The 22446-nt window shown below is 33.9% G+C and overlaps 1 protein-coding gene across 2 annotated transcripts in view; it reads right to left on the reverse strand.

Moving 5' to 3' along the window:
• Positions 1–22446, reverse strand: part of cntln (centlein, centrosomal protein) — a 154738-nt gene that overhangs the window by 125792 nt on the left and 6500 nt on the right. For both annotated transcript variants that reach the window (XM_041263915.1, XM_041263906.1), the window contains exons 5-10: positions 17711–17795; positions 10313–10447; positions 9398–9577; positions 5292–5425; positions 3406–3568; positions 2919–3113 (exon numbers count right to left, since the gene is read on the reverse strand). In XM_041263915.1, coding sequence (XP_041119849.1) covers positions 2919–3113; positions 3406–3568; positions 5292–5425; positions 9398–9577; positions 10313–10447; positions 17711–17795 — 892 coding nt within the window. The remainder of the gene's footprint in view (positions 1–2918; positions 3114–3405; positions 3569–5291; positions 5426–9397; positions 9578–10312; positions 10448–17710; positions 17796–22446) is intronic.

The following is a 22446-nucleotide window of genomic DNA, read 5'->3' on the forward strand; positions in this document are numbered from 1 at the left end:
GTAATGTGTTTCAAACCTTCAAAGGTCAAAATGTATACTTTGTTGAAGCCCTAGTTAAAAGTGTAACTTTCTTGAAGTCACACTGTAATTACATATTCACTGCACTATGCTACATAAACCCGTCTTACTCTGAAAAGCGATATCCATTCAACATTTGAAAATACTGTATTGCAGTTAAACTAAGTGACATCCCAATTAAACGGCACAAATAGCATTGGGAAGAACCTTCTCCCAGAGTTGTATCCCATTTAAGCAGAAAGCCCAATGATCAGTATCCCGATCAGGCGGCTCCAACTGTACTTAACAAAACAAATGTAGCATTATAGTTTATTCCACTGGTACTAAAAATAAGGATAATAATTAAAAATCTTGTTCTACATGAACTGTAGTTGTATAAATTGAAGTTAGATTACAATTACCAAGCATATCAGCAGATAAAATAAAGGACTAATTCTTTAAGGTCGGAAAACAGAAAGCATACTGTTGATACACACAGCATGGAAACAAACCATACAATGTTGGTTTCTTCCTCCGAGGAACAATATTCAAAGCCATATCTCTCATTTATTTACATGAGAGCAGAGTTACCAGGTCTCCCCAGTGATGAGTACTTTGATCATTCCAACAGTACTTCCAAACATTTCAAATTTAAATACATCTCTATAACAACCTGTGAATTAGAATTTAACAGGTGTTCTCAAAGTTGTAACAGAATTTCAGATTAGGCTGGAATACACACCCCTGTCAACACAATTATAAATAGGGAACAGAAAGCCCATGTGACTATATTTCATCTAGGGATGCCTTATCTGTTAACTTTGATGTCAGCAGGTAAAAAAGCTAGGAAACAAAGCAGTTAGGCACTCTCTACATATGTTCTATAAACACAATTTAATATTAATGAACTATATCAGTTTGTGGATTAAGCATACAATGATTACAGCCAACCAAAATATGTGAATTGCCTTTTCATGCTGTGTAGATCTGGAATGGCTTTAACTTTCTTTAGTGAAGTTTGCAAACAACAACTGGAGGGTCTATAACAATAATTAATAAAATAAATAATTAAATAATAATAATAATAATAATAATAATAATAATAATAATAATACCTATTTTTCTATAGCGCCTTTCATAGTGGACCACCATCATAAAGCAATAATTTCGTAGTATTTTAAAAGCAAAAATTTCAATTGCATATAATGCATTGCTGGTAAATTGATTACATTTGGGATCTGTTATTCATAAAAAAAGTGAAAAACTGCACTTGTAAAACAACTTGCTCTGAAATGTTTACACCCGAGACCTGCCCTAATTCCAATGCAGGTCACAACACTGACCAGCTAAACTTCAAAATTTTAATACCCTATACATTTCTACAGTCAGAACATCCTAAAACTAAGATTTGGTCTCTTAATGGATCTACCCTGTATTTCATCAAATAAAAGTGGCTAATGGAATGGAAGCCTCTAACCACATGATCTCAAAGTGCTTGACAAACACTCAACTACTGAAACACAAACAGAAGTGCAGGCCACCTGTGGTAAAACACAAACAGCTTTGGTCTTCTCCCTCATGTTATCATTGTTAGTAATTTTTGATGAAAGATCAGGTGGCCCACAAGGTCTTGCTGTAGAAACTACAGACTCCAGCTTAACAACCAAATACATATGTTAAATTACTCTGTATAAACACAGTACAAAATATAATTACGCTGAACTGATAAAACAGCCAAAAACAAAAAGTACTGAAAGAAAATTAAATGTTAGTTGCAAGCCCGAACCAGTGTGAATCTGTAGAAGAAATAAAAGGAATACAGCAGACAGACATCTAAAAGCTGCTTTAAAATCAGATGCTTCTGTGATCAGATCAGTTTATTTTTATTAAGGCAGCTGTATTTACTGTGCAGGTATTGAAATTAGTTGCATCTGTCCAATTACTTTGCTGCTGCATTTTACTGGCATATTGATTGAATTTAAGTGTAAGAGCCGTATCCAGAGCCATGTGTATTAAAGAAAGGGCTATAATAATCCAGCATACTAAACAACAGCTTTGCACCACTCCCATCACAGAACACACTTTTGTAAGCTTTCATAAAATGCTGATCATTTTGGATGGCCCCTTACCTCATAAGCACTTTTTGTACAAAAAGGGTTTTCCACTTTGTTGTTTTTTCAATATATGACATGTTCTGGTAAATGTGTCAGTTTCTTATGCCTGTTAGCTTCCTCATACCCATACAGGCTGTATCATACGTTGCAGTACAAACAGAAAACTTTGCATCTAAGTCTGTAAGTCCATGGATTTTTTTCAAATAAAATCTGGTTTAGTGGTTTGGAAAAAGGACCTATTTTGAAGCAAATACAAAGAGCAACACTTTATTACAGGAAGTAGTAGTTTCTTGTTCATTTAAACAGATTTAATTAAATATTAAATAGCTTTTCCTCTATGAAAATGTGACGATACTGCTACAAGTACAAATACAATATTTTTTTCGAATTTTCACCACATTTGGAATTGCTGACCGTGTATGCATTTGTATAGGCATCTCTAACACATCGTCAGTTCATGTATGTTTATTCTCTGGCAGCCCTAAAAAAAAAAAAGAAAAAACACACCACCACTCCCTGAGAATCAGAATCTAGCCGAGGTATATATTCCATATTTTCTTTATCATTCTTTATTTTTACACTGCAAATTTTGTTTACTATGAAGGAATACTGTCATTTTCAAATCAGCTTTTCTGATGCCCACTTTGGTCTGCAACTTCAATTCAGTGAATGAACAGGGAAATCTATAATTTCCTGGCAACACCTCCTCTGCCCAGCCTCCTACACTTGGATATGACCTTAGTGAAAGATATGATTACAGATAAACATACTGATGTACTTGCCGCTTGGCTCCAAAACAATTCTTACCTCTTCCAGATGCTTGGCATTAGTCTGTCTTGCTGGGAGCTGAGAAAAGACAAGAGCCTGCTGCAGCTTTGCTTGTAGCTGGCTGATCTGTTGCTCCTTCTGGTGTAATTGGGTTGTCAAGGAAATATGGCTTTGACGGAGCTGGGTCTCACTAGACTGTAATGCTTCATAACACATGTTCAATTCGTTGTATAGCTACAAGGACAAACATGTTATCAGAGTTGTGTGATTGCAAAAACATCTCAGCCCTCGCCACACTTATAGTTGTGAACCCTATGAGATTTTGCATTAGCATTACACAAGGGTTTTATTTTCCCACATACTTAAATATAATTTTAGTCCAAGGAGTTTAACCATAGCCGCTAAAAGCTATTTACAAGTGAAATGGCTGTGAAAAGAAAGTACATGTCTTTGTTGACCTCTTTTTAACATGGGTCACTGTACAGGCGACAAATCAAAAGAGATACAGAAGTGAGGTAGCATTTACCTTTTGATATGACATTGTTTCTGTTGTGTGGGCATCTTCCTGGTTTCGCAGCACCTTCTGCGTTTCAAGATTTAGGCCCTCCAATTGCTGAATCAGTTCAGCCTGCTGAGCCGTATGCTCTGTGCTCTGCATATAAAGATTCTGAATCTTCAGCAACTCCTTCCTGTAAGACACAGAAGTGATTACAGTTGTGAACTAAAGAAAGCATCAGTAGTCCAACGATTCAGAGTACTGAAAAATAACGTCCTCCTTAGGACAAGCAGCGAAATCCATGGAGATGTAGATTATTTTATTTTTTTTAGCATGACTAACAGTTACATGGAAGTACATAAAAATAGGAATAAATACAACTAAACATAACTATTCGGTTAGTACCGACGCTGGATCAAGCAACAAGGAACAATATCAGGATGATTTTCATTCAGGAACTGACAAGCTATGTAGCTATGGAGTAACTAAGAGTTGTTGTTTTAGAATTACAAAATGAACATTTACAGGGAGCGGAGGGCAAATCCTGTATTAACAATAACTGCAGGGAATTTAAAGCAGTGGAGCATTGATTTGTGATACCAAATTGGTCCTGTTGAGTCTACACATCTCCTAATCTAGTTCAGGGCTAGGTTGAGACTGCCAAACTCATTTTATTAATTAACTGAAGAGGCTCTGAACCCAGGTCTCCAGAGGTGAAAAGCATGAGAATCTTGTGGATTAGCCTGCTGCTATATTCCCGTGCAAAATGTATCGGTATTACGTTAATTAAAATGCAGCAGTCATTCAAAGTGTAGATGTCTGGTATGAGCGACATCCTACTTCCCTGTTAACTTTACTTTTTTGTTATTAAACAGTAGGAACTGCTTTGTCAAAGCCAAGGCTCGGAATCTCTCAACATTTTAGTTGACTAAAGCTGGATGTTCTTTACCAAATCCTGCCCTGTACCTTTTTTATTCTAAGTAGCACATCAAGAATGCAGAGCTAATCCAATGACTTTAACAGAGGAAAGATTTACATGTCACCAGAGAAGCTCAAACTGGAACACATTAAACCTTTAACCTAGGTCTTTGCAGACCTACGCCGCTCTGTCAGACTTAACTGAAATGAAAGTTTTATGGACTTATGGCATCCATCAAGATTAAAAATCAATTTGCTCTTTACACATTATTTTTGCTTAATATACAACTTAGCTGCATGTAATTTAAACAAAGCTGGATATTCAAAGCCCAACAATATCCTGAACATTGTAAGTCACACTTTCTACAGTGCAGTAACTCCAAGTATGATCCACTATACATGGTTTTCCATTAGATGACATGAAGTCAATACTGAAAAAAAGTTCACATATTTGATAGACTAATGTTCCTTATGAAGTCATGTACATATTTTAGGAATTTATTTTAAAATCATCTATTTTTTTTTTTTTAAATCGATTCTTTATCACACCCATCCTACAAGTTAATCTTTAAATAGTTAGAGAGCAATATAAAATGTATTTGTTTTTCAAATAATAAACCAACCAGGTTATCCAAAGACTCAGTAGATGTAGTATATTCTGCTTTAACAAAAATGTTTCTGTGTTGGGTGAGTTGTCTGCGTTCTGCATAAAGTACTTGTACATTTTTTAAAACATCTTATACTATCTGGAAAAAAAGCCATCCTTGCTTGTATTCAGTTATATTATTTAAAAAAACAAAACAAAAAGAAAATTGTCCTTGACTATCTTATCATGGAAATGTCCTACTGTCTAACCCCTAGCTGGGTGTATGACTTCAATAACAGAGAGCTTTAGTCATTATTTAATAAGCTGGATGTACCATAAAGAATGTCGGGTTTATCAAATTATATCCACTATAGTTCATATTATTCTATAAGCATCATAAAAATATACTTGCCTGCATTTAGTTACATCAGTCTCTTTGCAAGCCAGCTCAGTGTGCTTGGTTGCAAGTTGAGAAGACAGTTCATTACATTTGTTATGAAGGTCTTCTACTTGTTGTCTGGCTTCCTTAATGTCCTCTTCCAACACCTGTGGTTTAAAAAATAAATAAATAAATAAATAAAAAAAAAGAATAACATTGCTTTATTTTTATTTTTTTATTTTTTTTGCAGCTTCCAACTTTTTTTTTTTTATATATTAAAGCTAATAAATGAGCAGAAATGGGAGTTCTCCATAAACCTGGCAAAAAAGCAATAAAACAAGCATGCCTGTTTTGCTCAAATTTAGTACAACATATTGTAATAAAAACATTACAAAGCTGCTACACATTGCAGCATTCTGAATGTTATATTGTGCTACTTTTTATGTCAAAACATTTCAATACTGTACATAAACTTACTTTTGCTAAAGCTTTCTTTTTCAAAAGTGACAGTAAACGAGATAAATGTGAGTGATATTATCAAAATGGTATTAATAAGCAGAGGGTGACATTATGGGAGTGATATTTTATTATTTTCATGTTTATCCATTGTATCAAAAAATGTCTACAACCCCCTTGATTTTTTAGAATTGACCTTGAAAAAAATACAATAAATTTATAAAAATATTTTAATTTTAATTTCTAAACTACTGATATATATATATTATATATATATATATATATATATATATATATATATATATATATATATATATATATATATATAAAAAGGAAAGAACAATGCTGACTTTGGTAAACCAGAAACTGACCAACGTCAAATTGTGTATCTGTGTTGGATCTCACAAAAGTGTTGCCCCTTGGAATGCAATCCTGAAATGTTTAAATTGCATGTCCATTTGGATTTTGTTATTGTCTTGTGTTACAATGAAAAATAATGCCATTTATTTCCATGAAGTGTTTCCTCTGATGTTTTGCTTTCAGCGTGTTGTTGAAGCTGATTTATACCACAGTTCAAGTTTAAATTAGCTTCAAGAATCATTGCAGATGTTTAACACTAGAACGACCAAGGTGGTCATTTTTACCATTTTGGGAATTTAAATTTAAATGGCTCTGTGTGTGTGTTTAAGATAAGGAACTGTGCTTTCCTGACTTTTCCTAAATATATGTGCTAATTCTCCCAACAAAAAAAGAATCACGTAGCTGCAAAAATCAGCTAGATAAAATACTGTCATACCAATTCCGACCAGACATGGTCAAATTGACATATTATAACAATTAAATGTTGCAGTATTATTTGAGTTTCTCAGGTCGGGACTTGCAGTTGTATTGAGGTTTGATTATATCAGCCTGCATTCCTCAAGTGAGCTGTCTGTTGACATTTCTATTGTTTCAATTGTCTCTGATAGTCCTTCAATCAGTCTTTACTTGATTCAGTGTTTCCCCAATATATATTGCAAATGGATCGCTGAAGAAGCAGGACAGAAAAGTGTTTGGAATTACTGCACATTTTACAAAATAAGATTCTGATGCAACAAAGACAATGCAGTAAGCACACTGCATATTTTGAAAAACACACAGTATCTGTGTGATTTTTGCCAGCACTCAGACTTTGTAAACAATTGTAAATGAAGCCTACTCTGTTCAAATGTTTATTTATTCATGCCATTTCGATTATAGAAGGTCTCTACATACAGCTTTGGTTGCGCTTTGTTATGTAGGCAATATAATCCCATTTATTAAGAATGTGCATTATGTAATATGTGTGTATATAAATAAATTTCTGTTCAAATGCCCATTTATTTATAATTTTTCGGTGTGCAAATGCTCTATGTGACATTTCTGAAAACTATGACTGATTGTTTGTCCTTTCATTACAATATTTATGTTTTTTAATACTCCGGTCAAATTGTCCAGTCATGGTTGTTCTAGGTATGCCTATAAACGTGATCGTTCTAGTGTTAAAACATTTGTCTTTTGTTTTAAATATTGTGCTGCCAGCCACACATAAGTAGGTGTACCTGACCCTTCTACACATAGAAGATGATTACACTAATCTAAATAATTACCACTCTAAACCATTTCTTTCAGATATTGCCAGAGTTCTTGAAAGAGATAAAGGAGTTAAGCGTTTTCATGAGCAAAATAGCATCTTTTCAGATTACAAAAAACAATAAGCTTCCTTTCTATGCGATATCTTATCCCAATCACCCGATACAGTAAATGCTACATTTATTATCGCCTCAAATAAACACATACATACTAATTTCAGTTCTTGCACAAATGGTCCAGCTAAAAGCAATGCATTCCCAAGAACTCAATATTTCCTCAAGTACTAATTCCCGAGGGTCATCTCCAAAATTATAAGTTGCACCGATTATAAAATAAAACAATTTAAGCACAACATGGCCCAGAGTCTGGCTTCAATCGCTGCACTTGGCAACAATAAAAGAAATATCCTCCAAAAAGACAACTTTTATTAATAACACCATGAATTAGAAATTAAATCATTACCTCATTCAGTACTATCTTGTAAAGAGCTTTATGATGGTGCGCCACTATGTAGGCGCTATATAAAACAAAAGACTGATTGATTGATTGACTATACCCATACTGAATGATAAATATAAAGCCTATTGTCAGGAATTCAAATAGGTGGTGTGTAGGTCCACATGAGAAGCAAAATTTAAAAAATGAGGGCCATGATACATATAAAAATAAATAAAATATGCAGAAAAGAAAACTTTTTTTTGTTGTTGTTTTTTAAATGGACTGGTGATTTTCTATCAAAATCTTATACTGCCCCTAAAGAAAGCAGGAATGATATGACAAAACAACTTTTATTTAGAATAGAGCATATTCAAATTAAACTACCATCAGGAAAAATGTAACTTGTCACTAGCTGATCATTATTTTCAATCATTTGCTCACTCATACAACACTCCTTAGTGAAATGCTATTAGATGACTGTATAACTAATTATTACTGAGAGAGGAACTATGTATGCCTTATACTGCAGGTGTTTACAGTTGTTCTATCTCATTATTATTATTATTATTATTATTATTATTATTATTAATATATTGATCCTGTTGATGGTATGAAATCTACCCATTTTTTTATTTTATTTAAACCCACGTATATTGTACATGATGGCACAAACCTTCAAAACAAACTATGAATAACAGATTAAGTTATTTTACACAATTAGTCCCCATTCTGCTTGAAGGTGTTTAGAAAAAGGTAATATACCTCAAAAGGGCCTGTTTCTTTCACTAAATATTTATTGAAGTACTAAATATATTGTAAATAACTCTATGGCGTTTAGGTCAGGAGAGCTATAGGGAAAGGCACAAGCTGGAGTTGCGTAAAGAGACGTTGTAAGGTAATTCCTCAATTAAATAAAACATTTAGTTAATTACATTGCCATTTAGTAAAAAGAGATATGAAGTTTTTAGTATATTTTATTAATTCATCTTCTGTTCACCTTTAACAAAGCAGAATATCCGATACCTCAGCATCTCAGCATATGTTGCCTATTGGTTAAATAGCCTATATCATGATGAATTTGTTAGATTCAGCTATAGCAGACATCAAAACACAATTAGAAATGGAATACAGTAGTGGAAATATGGAGAGTTTTGAATAGAACCCCCCCCCCCCCCCCCCCAAAATACAACAAAGTACTGTAATGTAGTTCACGTATTTGTTCTTAATCTTTTGCAAGTACTGTATATAGTAAACTTTTAATTACTTGTCTTGTATTGATTTACCTAAGCATTACGATTTCGAAAATACTACGGTCAGTTTTTTGTCTTAATAATCATTGGGTGTGTGTAGTTAAAACTGACAGTTAACCTACTAAGGCTACTCAAAAGAAAAACCCTCTTAAGCTACTTAGATTGATTTGATGTCTTTTTTTTTTTTTTTGACTGAACACTATCAATTTTTATTTCCATGCAACTCAGGATTAATTATTTCTCCTTTATTTTTTTTTGCCTTTTTAGGCACCGTCCCAGAACATACGGGAGAAGAGAAGGAAAAGTACTGGAAACCTTTCAGCTCTCCTGCCCAGGAAGTCCCTTCATTTTATACTTTCTTCTTTCACTTTGCCTGTACTTTACCTTTACTTTCGACTCAATGCCAGATTTCTCCTCTTCCCAGTGGGCCGCCTGCTTCTGCAGTTTCTCCAGGTCACTTAGCAGGTCAGAGCAGCGTGTGTTTAATCCTTTCTTTTCCTCCTCCAGATTCCTCACAACAAGCCGGCGTTCGTCTTCTTTCTTCTTGGTTCGCTCCTTAACATCCTGTAGGAGAGTCACGAGGGCCAAATAAACAAGAAATATAAATCACAGAGCAAGCAAGAGAGAGAGAGAGAGGGTTCAGAATGAATAAGTATGCATAGAGCTGTACAGGCTTACCTTCACAGCAGCTATTTGCAAATCTGATAGGCAAGGTCACCTGTGTACAGTAGTCTCCATGTATAGGAACACCTCCTAAGAGAACACTTTGCCTAAGAGAACACCCTTGTTGTGAAACAGATTTTTCCCATTGCAAATGCTCTGACTAAAGGAACAGGAATATTGCTTAAAAGAACCTTTTTGGCTGTCATTTAACTTTAATGACAGCTGTAATGAGAACACATTTGCTACAAGCCCATTAATTTATCAAGCATACGTTGATGCTGTGCCCAGCTATTTTTGAGACCCACAAATACACATCCTCCCAGACCTTGTGTTTATCAATTAATAATGCTAGTCCCATCAGAATCTAATTAGGAAAAGCCCCATCATCAGACACATACTTTCTTTGCTCTACTTCTATCATTAACTATTTATTTCAAAGTTATCAGGCTTAGATTCACGGATTTTAAGCCGCTTTCACAGTCTGAAGCACAGCAATGAAACCGCAAGGCTTTTTTTAAAGTGATTTCGAGGCCTTAGGCAATTTCCCCTAGGAGCATTGTCATTTTTGGTGTCATAATGGCTGAATGAAGATTCAAGGACCGCTTCAAAGCCATAGCTCTGGAAATATCTACAAACCTTAAGTTCTCGACTTTTATCCAACAGTTTTTGCTGCAAAGCAGTCAGCTCCTTCTTCATTAAGCTGTTTTCTTCATCTACTGCTACCTTTCGCTGAACAATGTTGTTGATTTCCTGCTGCTGGCCTGTCACTTGCTGTTTGAGAGCAAAAAAAATAAAATAAAAACCATAAGAGAAATTTAATCCGAAGTCAGACACACTAAAAGGAGCTTATAATATTACTCAACATGATTAAATATTAAATAATGGGTTCCTTTTAAGTGAAATTGCCCTTCGTAATATCTGGGGGTTCTAATGTAACAAAGATGATGCGCACTTCCAAGGACATGTATTTATTTAACTTATACATAAATAACTTTTATGTAACTTATATATCAAACTAGGGTAATGCAGGCTTGCTGACCTGACATTTAGGTTGCATCATCTTAAAAGCTTTGTTTCAGGTCATGACAAAATAAGTTTATTCAGCATTCAGTCTTTGAGATCTAAATAAAGATCTACTCAGCTATGGTACCACATGTGCTGTGAGTCATTATATATCGAATTCCCTTGAATCCATCATGCATATTTGTTTATGTACCATGGGGTGCCTAAAATTAAATACTATTAAAAGCACAGAATTGCTGCTAAATATCTAATACAATCAAACTATACCTGATAGGAAGCTAGCATCCAGCTACACTGGTTACAGAGCAATAGTTCTTAGTGATACAGGTAAATATAGCCTTGACTCCCATCTGTGTGGAGAATAGTTCAGACACTGCACCCGAACACCTTTTTCTGTCTTTTAGTACCAATGCTGGTTGTGAATTAAACAAAACTATCCAAGCATACATATCAACAGTGCTGACAACAAAGGATTCACCTCATATTTGCTGTTCAATCTTAAAAAAATGTCAAGTGATACAAAATGATTATTTATTGATTTTCAATACACAAGAAATACAGGTAGCTAGATAATACTTAGCTATTGAAGATGCATACGACACACTAAACAATAACATAAAGCATATACAGTGGTCTTAAACATTACCATTACTAAATGTGTTCTAAATAAAAAAAAAGACAACTGTAATAGTAATGAAAATAAGTAATCAGTATATGTGTATTACAATTTTATATGATATTTATCACACGTCTTGGCATCTAGTCCTACAGCACAATACGTACACACTTTTTAGATACTGGTTGCCTCCTTTTCAACAGATTAGTTTCAACTGCTCAGTACTTGAAGTGTACTTTACACTAACTTCTTCAACTCAACGCACCAATGATCAAAAGTGAATAAGGTTTAGGCTATGGACCAAGAATGAAAATGAAAATAACACTTACTACATGACAGTGGAGGAAAAATGGAAATAGATGGTGTCAACACTTCTAGGCACTACTGTAAAATACCTCATACATCTGATTATTCCTTACCCATTCTACAATTTGCTTAATGACATTAAAGTGGAGTATTTCCAAATCCCACATGATATAAACCTTTCCATCTGGGTAAGCTAAGCTGTACAGGAATTACATCATCCATAATATACGGGACATATATTAAATAATTACATTTATAACAATGCAAAATGTGTTGCTGTCTCAAATTGCATATTGGGTACTGCTTTATTTGGCAGCCAAACACAGCTGTTAATGGTTACACCTTATATTAAATATACATTGAAGTAATGTCTTAATGGTCTTGGCACCGATATAAACTGCTGTCTGAAATTTATATTTTAAAAATAACAATGTGCTCTGGGATGTAATTAATTGCCATGTTGGGGAAAACACGTGCAATCATCCAGATTAGTCTTCTCTACAATCAAAATGTAAAAAGGGGCTTTAATAGAGAGTTATACTCCAAGTGAAAATAAATTCAAATCCTGATAATGAGGTAGGGAATCTTTTTTTTTTTTTTTTTTTTTTTTTTTTTTTTTTTAACCCCAGAAGAGTTAAATTGGTAAATAAAAAAAAAAGGGTTTAAAGAAGTTAAGAGGTCTAGGAAAGAGAGATTAGCATTACAAATTCCCTCTACAGTTCAAAATGAAAGCTAATTATGTTATGAAAAATGGAGAAAAAAGATATAGGAAAAGCCAACAGAGGTATAACACTCTGTCACAAAGACGGCTGCAGTGGGTGACGTAAGACCAGAAACCAGGAACCAGGAAATAAACAACATAGCGGTGGTGTTTGGTGAAGCTGAGCGATTGGTTTTGCACAGCATTTAATAAAGAAACAGACAGAAAATAAAAGGTTGCAAAGACAAAACACACAGGACACGGCACTTTCACCAAAATAAAGAGACAAACAAAAAGTAACTACACAAACAAGCATGGTGAGCTGATACTGTAACTATTATTATTATTATTATTATTATTATAACCTTCGTCTTCAATCCCGTTCTGCACTCACCGAACACACAAAGCGAGTGAAAACATGCAGCTTTTATGCAGCTGTACCGAGACTCGATTACTAATCAATCATACAATTGGAGTCTCAGTACAACTGCACGTGAATTAATAAAAAGTGCAATTCCCTGTGCTCGCATATTATTACATTTTACCTGCAACGTGAAGTGCTGTGCAATCCTCGTGCCTAAATACAAATATACATTTTAAACAACTTGTGTTCCACAGACCCATTTATATCCCGTGTACCAATGACTATACACAACCAACCAACCAACTATGACTAACACACAGCACGTAACATATAACACAAATAAATAGCCCAGGGGCGGGGCACTTTCCCACACTGTGGACCATCATATCTCTGAAAATAATAAGACAATAGTTGTATCTCAGTTTGTATTTCAACAGTACAGATATTTTTGACATATGTCAGTAGTTCAAGAAAAAAAGTAATATTAATAAAATCATGATTCAATTATTTTCACTAGAACTGTAAATAATAAATTCACAGGGACTTTTCAATGATTTGGCAAAATGTAATTCATACTAACCAGAGCTGAGAAAAGAATATGCAGTAATTACATAGCGCTCTCGTGTCTTTATTTAAGTCTGGTCTTGAGTTTCATGTAAACAATGTTTAAAACAACATTTTACAGGTTCAGCACACACTTTCTTAATTCAGAATTAAACTGTCTCCCTGTTACTCTGCAGATCTGAGGTTGGTGACATAAACCTCAACCCTACATGCTGTATAATGAAATTTAAAAGGCTATTCAGTAAATCAGAGGAGAGTTGTATGCAATCAAAATAGCGTATGGTCACGTCCGTCAAGTCAGCCCACCTATAGTCAATCACATTAGTGCAAAACACATAAAAACAGGACCCCAACCAATGCATTCCATTGCAATAAATTTTAACTTTAAATAAAATCATAAATTTGAAAAAAAAAAAACAATAACAAAAAAACACCTCTGACCATGTCAAGGTTCAATGGACAAACTGTTAAAACAGGTACACTAAAATATAGCAGTAATCAAGGCTCTGGCACTTCAATGTATGTGTAATCACACTGTAATAAATGTTCTTTAAAATGTTAGTTTCTGTTGGTTCATGTTTGCACTGGTAACAGCATATCCATTCCATTTCTAGGCAACTAATCACTATTCAGAGGACAAAAACACTATTTAAGCTTTCTTCACATTGAAGATCAATAATATCCCTACCTAGGGTATTTGCTTCATCATAATATGCATTACAAAAAAAACTCAAAATTAAAAAATAGTTATGGTTTAAGCCTAAAGTTTACATAGAAAGAAACAGCAAACTATGTAGTTTATTATGTCACCTAATCCTTCAAAATGCACTGTAGCCCATATATTATTACATATATGTATACAGTGCATATACACATACATACATGTTATATAAAATGGTTAAAAAAATAAATTCTTACCTGACCCCTTATCATTGAATGCTACCCTACCCATCACATCTAAGTATCTATGCTAAAAACCTAACCTGGATGCAGTCGAGTTATGGGTGGGTGGTATGGCATTTCCTGACTTCAAGCTGCAGCACTGAAGCTATTTTAATTGTAATTTTTTTGTAAGGAACTTCCCCCACCAAGCAGGCAGCATTCTCACACAGAGTCTTGTGTTATAGGAATGTCTTCCTGAGCGGACCTGATGGAAAACCGCCACCTCTCAAACACTCAAATTTACCAACATTAGAAATAAAAATAATTTAAAAACTACAAACAAATTCTAACCACTGTAGGAAATTAAATCAGCAGAGGCCGAAGTACTATCGCTGTAGCTATTACAGTTTTTCCTCCAGGTCTGCTGAAAAATTGTATTATAATTATGGCTCTTTTTTCACTGTAAAAAAATTGCTTCTTTCATGGCCTAAAAATAAAGGTATTTCAAGATATTGTGTAAACTTATTGCAAAATGAATACATTAACTCTGCTGGGACAGCATTTTAACTGCTGGCCAGTGATCTGGCAAACTGATGTGAAAAGCTTCCACAAATAAGCAAGTGGGAGTGTTCTGTGATATATGAAGCAAAGGATAGAAAAACTACACACATCTTATCCACAATTTTAAGAGCAAGTTCACATACTCTATGGTTCTTTACCACATCTTGAACACATTCAGGTGTGACTCAGTTCATGTACAGTTATTTGCGAAACATCCAAAACAACCAGATTTCCACTAAAATGAGACCATCTTAACACATTTAAGATTAAGCATATAAACAGCTGTTATATATATATATATATATATATATATATATATATATATATATATATATATATATATATATATATATATATATATATTATACACTGCTGCCTATTAACTACCACTGGCGTTTTCACCAGTGGGTGATTTATTTAATTTAATCCATGGTCCAGTCCGATTCCCAATATCATGATGTTACATTTTTTAAAAGGCCACTTACAAATAGACACAAATAGACACATGTAGATGAATGAGATAAGAAATATAACTGCCTAGCCAGGCTGATGCATTCTAAAAATCGTTTAAAACAGGATAACTGTTTTGTTTATTTCTTATAAGAAAATGTTATAACAATACAAATAGTTTATACTGGCAAGAATTGGAAGAAAGGTAAGCTGATGAACACTGAATAGGAGATCATTCATGCAGGGGGAATAGACTGTAATTATATGGAAATTATTTGTACCATGGTGTAATCAGGCAATTACATTAGGTAACAAAATGTTGTTCAAAACTCAGTTTCCATGTAATTACACAGCTGTTACATTGTATAAGAGATTAGACCATTTGCCATTGTAACAATGCAATAATGCAGCTATTCATACCCTGTAATCTAATATGCCACCCACATTTAATGTGTATAAATATAAATAGCACTTGGGTTACAAATTCTGGGAGGCACATGCTTTTTACAGTGGCACTAACCTTCTGTTTTGTTTCTGGGAGAAAACCCTATCTTAAATAATCTCTGCACTTCAGTTGCCTTTTCCAGCCCCGAAAAGGCGAGGTAAACACTTGTTATGATAAAACTCTTCAGTAATTCGCTAAACCGTGATTGTATCTGCTTTGAATAAAGGCATCTGTCAGACTCTTTCATTACATTCATTCTCAATTGCTATATGTAGGCTAATACTCTTAGGAAGCTGCTTTATGCAATCAGTTGCTGTAACATGGTTTATCTTGCTACAGTTGTCGCTCATCTAAATACAGATTTAACTGATACAATTAACTCTGAGATAATAACATGAATGACTGTAACACAAACTATTACAAATAATGAGTGTACTCAGAGAGAGACTGTCACATCCCCACTGTGGAAGTGCAAGCACTGCTGGTACTGCATTAAGATGAAAAATGACTACCAGGAATTAATCATTAAAGTTCAACTAAGTGGCCATAGATACCGTTGATACAATAAATATAAATGCTTTATTTATTTTATCTTAATTATGTGATTGAAATTTTCCATTTTGAAAAACAGAACAGTGATTATGTATAACCAGCAAAGTCCTCCAGTCAAAATAAGTCTTTCATAGAACTCCCATATAAAAGACTAGACAAAAGACTAGGTTTCAGAATCACTGGCAACAACATCCCTGTACCCCAATTTTTTTGTTCTTTAGGAGATCCTTTTTTTTTTGTGAGCCTCAATTAAACTGCACATGCATCTTTTCATTTGTACTTGAAGGCTCTCGTAAAGAGAGATTTTTTTTACTTCTTGCTTTTCAAAACAGTTTTCTCTTTATATTACTATGTGTAATCATATGCACAAGCATGTTGTCAGTTGTATTTGGAGGCTTTTGTGAACAGTATAATACACATTTTTTTTGCACCTAGTTTTGGAAAAAGTATTATCAATGCATCGATTATGATTACAATGGAGAAAATTAGACTTGTTATTTTAAGCGTGCCTGTGATAATATTCAAGAACCTTAAAATGATGCACACTTTGAATTACAGGGGACTGCAGAAAAAAACAAGAAAAAAAGGTTTAAAATGTTTCAAGCAAAACAACAAGAAAAGAAACACTGTTTCAAACATACTAAAAATCTCTATTCCTATGGTTATGATGCAGAAAATATTCCAATGAACTGTAGTTATTGCATTGTAGCAAAGGAAAAAGAATGCATCAGCTGTGCTGCCTGCATATGACCTTGCCAAGAACAGGCCGAATTCAATTCATGTATATAAAGTAAAATCTCACTTAATAGCCACTTCAGAGGTTACCATGAAATTGAAAAGCCAAATTTTAAGCCCCAATTTGCTTTATTCGACTTCACAGATCGCCAATAAAGCCACCATTATTTGCAGTTCCAAACTAAAACCTGTTAATATTGATGAATCAACCAACTGTTCAAATGAAAAAACATCAATGATATGCACAAAAAGTCCTAAAATGGCAACTATAACTGTATTTGGCACTTTTGAGCTGCTTTAAAACCAACTAATATGCCTAAAAGTGAACCTTACTACTGCCTAATGTCAAATAAATTCCACACACACACACACACACACGCACACGACAGAGTTCCAGAAGCATAGCAAGTGAAAATCATATGACAAAATAAAGCACAGTGGCTCTATAAAAAAGTGTAATGAAACTGGACAAATGTCTTTGTCAATGTCCTCTCATGTTAGAATATTTTTCAATATAACACAAAAGACATTGGGTTTTATTCAACTGATGTAAAGAGATACTGACAGAGAATCTGCTAGATAATTACAATAGATCTGTGTTATGAAAATAAAACATTCAACAATGGGTATGAGGCTCTTGAGTGTATTTCTGCCTGTAATAATAATGATTTGAACAATATCATTTTTAGATCTGCCACTGTTTACGTAATTGAATACACTTGTCTTATTGTATTACTTTCTTTTTATCAATAACCTTATCAATAAAAGTTGTAAATACATTTAAAAAAAATGGGTAAATGTAAACCTCCTGGTCAATGGCTTGTATTAGCACATACCTGCTGCAGCTCTCGTATTTTGCTGTCTTTGACTTGCAGAATCTCCAACACTTTTCCATCTTTGGCTTCTGCCTTTTGTTTCTCTCTGTAAATAAATATATAATATTATATGAAATTAAATAAATAAAAAGAATGAGTCCCAGCTCATTGAAGCTACTATAAATCAGTTTTCCCAATTGATTTATGAGTTGGTCCCTGTAAAGAAATCGCGATTTCACGGGCTGCACGGAAATCATGAAATTAATATTCTTAAGACATAAAAATAATTTCATAATTTGTATTTAATACAAAAAAAATCACATTAACGAAACTGTACAGATCTGCTGTGTGCCTGCGTGTAATATTCGCAATGCACACAGTGCTGTGCATTGATCACTGTGTAACAATTTTTTTTTTTTTTGTTCCTAGTTAGTAAGTGTTATTTCCTAATTGCTTATGCCTCAAAAGTATAGAAAATGGCTATTATTCCCCACAAACTTTGCTTTTGTCACCAGGACAGTGATATTTCAAAATATCACTATTTCCAATGGGAAAACAGGCAAATGTGTGTCTTTGTTCACATAAAGTCAGAAAAAAACAACATATGAATCCAAATTAACATGTATTTATATTAAAGTAATACAAAAATGACTGCAAAAGATTTAGAAGCGAGTAGTTTTGAGATTTACGATTATACTGTATTTACAGTAAATCTCGAAAAACTACTCACTTCTAAATGTTTTCCCATTGGAAATAGTGATATTTTGAAATATCACTGTCCTGGTCACAAAAGCAAAGTTTGTGGGGAATGATAGCCATTTTCTATACTTTTGAGGCATAAGCAATTAGGAAATAACACTTACTACCCAGGAACACAAATTATGTTACATAGTGTTATGTGGTGACTATATGCAATCTAAGCGGGAAATTAAAATACTACAAAATGTAAACAAGAAAATGGATGTCTCCAAAAAGGCTAAAAATGCGTCTGCAGTAAATCACGTAAAGCCGTACCTAGCACGAGTTTACACAGCAATGGAGGCAAGCTCTTCTGCATGTCCTGCAACGTTACTGCAGATCACTACTGAAACGTGTCTGTTCACAGCAAGTATTCACTGAAAGAGAAAGGCGGAAATCCAGAGCAGTGCTGCGACTGCTTGCAAAAAAACAAAAACCAGTGACTTCCATATTCCAAATGTCCACTTATTACATTCTGACCTGACAGAGGCGTTTGTTTGCGCAAATATTCCTTTTGAAAAATTGGACAACCAAAAGTTACGGAGATTCTTCATACTAAGTGTAGCAAATGGTAGAGCGATTCCTTCATCAGCCCAGCTGAGACGTGAATAATCACCTAAACTTGCCAAGTATCACAAGCAGGAGATTATGGAATTGGTAAAACAGGCTGGTTGCTTGTAAGTGGTCACATTTACGAGTAAACTGATGCACAAGATCAGTATGGGTTACACATTGTATTTGTTTTGCAAGACCTAAATGGTGAACATGCACCTGTTGTACTAGAATCATAAGCTGTCCTTGCAGATACACTTTATCTACAGGCTGTTAATTACAACAGCGTTTCACAAGCTATTGGAAAGTGCTTGAATAACTTTGATGTTAGTTTTAATGTCTGTGCATTTATCTGCTGTTAAAATAATAATAATAATAATAATAATCTGTAGACGTAATTTATAACATATATCCATGCACATTCCGCAAAATACGATACTTACCTGTGACACTGCCGTGAATTTTAAAGAAAAATTCCTCAATTTTCACAGAGCCTTACTTATGAGCAATGTTATTTTTAAACGCTGAAGATCTTACAAGACTGTCAGACTGTGTATAAATAAATAAATAAAAACGAGCATCTGACAAGTGACAGCAAATTAATTTGTCAGGCAGAAGTAACAATTTTATTCAGCAACAGGAAAATATGTTGTTCTGGGCGGGTAGTAAAAGGAAACTATATACTGTACAACAGATTTAACAATGTGCATTTAACAAAGAAGGAGAAGCACAGAGCAATAACACTATGTTTAGCAACTGCTTTATTTACATGTTAATCGGGATAAGTAGGATCGTGCTTCCTAAGAACAAATCCCTAAAGGAGCAAAAAAGCCGTTAAGGATCATTCAGTCTTTGAAACAACAGTACTTGCTCCAGACATGAGTGAACAATGAGAAAAATAGAATAAAATGTTCAGAACTATTAACCCTATATGGACAAATAATATTTTCAGGAAACACAATAAGCCATATTTCTTGGAAAATCAAACAAAACTGGTAATGCTGTCCAAACCAGTAACAGCTTAGATAAACTTAAGTCTGTTAATTAAGCCTATCATTTCAAGCCATTTGTTATGTGTTTTGTACATTAACTGTTTTATTCCCCAAACACTGGGGTGTGACTGCTCCACATCTATACCTTACTAGAAGAGACAAAACACAACTGGTGAATCATGTTACAGTAAAATAAAATGTATACAATTTGAATGTTGACACAAAGCAAGCACCATTCGGCTATATAGGTTTATGCTCATGATACTTTAACCTATGAAATCTGCCAAAAGTAATATGGACATAAGAAAGTAGTGATGTTTTAAATGTATGGTCATAAACTATTTTTGAAGTAAAAACTATAAGAAATTAAATCAATATAATCAACTTACACTGCACCTGAATAACGCATCCATGAATTTCATTATACCATTTTATAGCACTGACGAATCCCCCTGGAGTTTACCAACCACACATGCACAGATGGTTGATGCGCAAGTGCTGTAAAATGGTCTAATAAAATCAATTTGTGGTTTATCACTGCAGGGTATATAGGCAAATCACCACTCAAATCACCCCCCAAAAAAAGGTTAATTTCCCTATTCTAGATTTATTTACTATATTTCAGTTTTACCTCACAATTTACTAACTGTTTTAAGTTAGAGGGAAAACATATTTAGTTGGCTTTAAACACTAGGAATGTGTCTGTACACTTAACTGTTGATGAGCATACAAATTTAAAACATAGATGTTAGCTTCAGTTAAATGTAGTGTATGTGCATCTAAAATATTTAAGTAATTTTCACACACACATAAATGCTGTCCATAGGATGACTTACTCACGGAAACGTTCCATTTAGATTTTAAAATGTAACAGTTTCTATTGAACAGTTTCGTAGGATTGATTCTCCGATTAGATACAAACATTCCAAATAATGTATGTTTACATTTTAAAAGGATTTATTTATATAGTTAACAGAACATTTTACAGAATCTATAACATCCTTATTTTGAAAATTAATTCCTTGATTAAGATGTGAATTGCGCTTCTCTTACACGTTACACAAATATAATACAGTATCTATTTATTTATTAGTCTTATAAATTAATTTTTAGCAGAAGTACGCACTTTCAAATAAGAAACATAATTCCATACATCAGACATAAAATATTAATCTGTATCCATAATCCTTGCATGAAATTAAACAAAATAATAACAAAAAAAAATACAAGATACAATCAAAGTGGACAGTTTTTAAAGATTAAGTAGATCAAATAATACACATGGGACCTGTGTTGCTTTCTTATTGCTCGTGCCATGGGTATTTATGTTCTGCTACACATCTTCATACAGATTATGGATTTGGGATTCTGATTTATCACAAGAAATGAATTATTGCCCATTTACTTTTTTTTACATTACAATCCCCTTTGATCTTGACTTAAATGGGGGTATGTTTCAGTAAAAACCTCCACAAAGATCCTGATGAAGATCTATGAATCAGAAAGCCTGGTTTCTGGTTAGCTTATTAGAACAACTGATATGCACTAATGATGGGAACTATCTACATTATAGGGATGGGACTTTTAAACATTTAAACGTATAAACTCTAAGGAAGTGGTTAAATGTTTAATAATATGCTAGACGTACCACTGGTCACGTGACAGATGTCACCAAATTCATTTTAGTATTTTATCATCAGTAGTCCGTCGCGTGACCGACTGCTCTAGTGCCACAGTAAGCGTGGCTATTATAAAAAGGAAGGGGTTTGGAAATTGTCTCCAAGTAGCTTTTTTAATTGGTGCAACAGAAAGATTGACACCGGGGAAGGTTTTATTCTCGTCGATCTGGTACTTCATTGGTTCACTGTGTGCGGTTATGCCAGTAGTAGGCGTGTTATGGTATCAATTCCACGGCAGAGTAATAACGTTAATGCCTAGTGTTTTTTCTGAGTTTGTTCTATATTTAAAATGGTATCTCTAAACAAAGGAAGCCAAATTTGGAAGTATTTTGAGGAACCAGACGAAAAACTGCAGTGTGTAAATAATTATGCCAAACAAAATTGCCACACCACAAAAACACAAGTTCAATGTTTCAAGATTTGAAATGAAAACATTCACAATTACTGTGGATGGAGCTGATGGCATTCCCTCTTCCCTCGCCCGACCTTCTCGCACTTGCTTTGCTTGTCTGTCGCTTCGAACTGAACTCCAGACCGCCACTTAGCCAGGTTATTTATAGTTTAAAAACTGCTAATTAAAATGATCCACAAGTGGGAATGTTCTATGTTTTACAAAAAAAAAAAAAAAAAAAAAAATTGAAGTACCCTAATTACAACGAAACATGTACAACTAATGCATGGTTACAACCCAATTGATTGTGCACAAACTCAATGTAACATATACATTAATATTTTTCTTCACATATTTTTAGTTCAGATGTGTGTTCTGTGTGTGCAGCACTTTTGCTTCACTATA

This window comes from Polyodon spathula, chromosome 1 (assembly GCF_017654505.1).
Source record: "Polyodon spathula isolate WHYD16114869_AA chromosome 1, ASM1765450v1, whole genome shotgun sequence".
In the NCBI taxonomy this organism is placed as follows: domain Eukaryota; kingdom Metazoa; phylum Chordata; class Actinopteri; order Acipenseriformes; family Polyodontidae; genus Polyodon; species Polyodon spathula.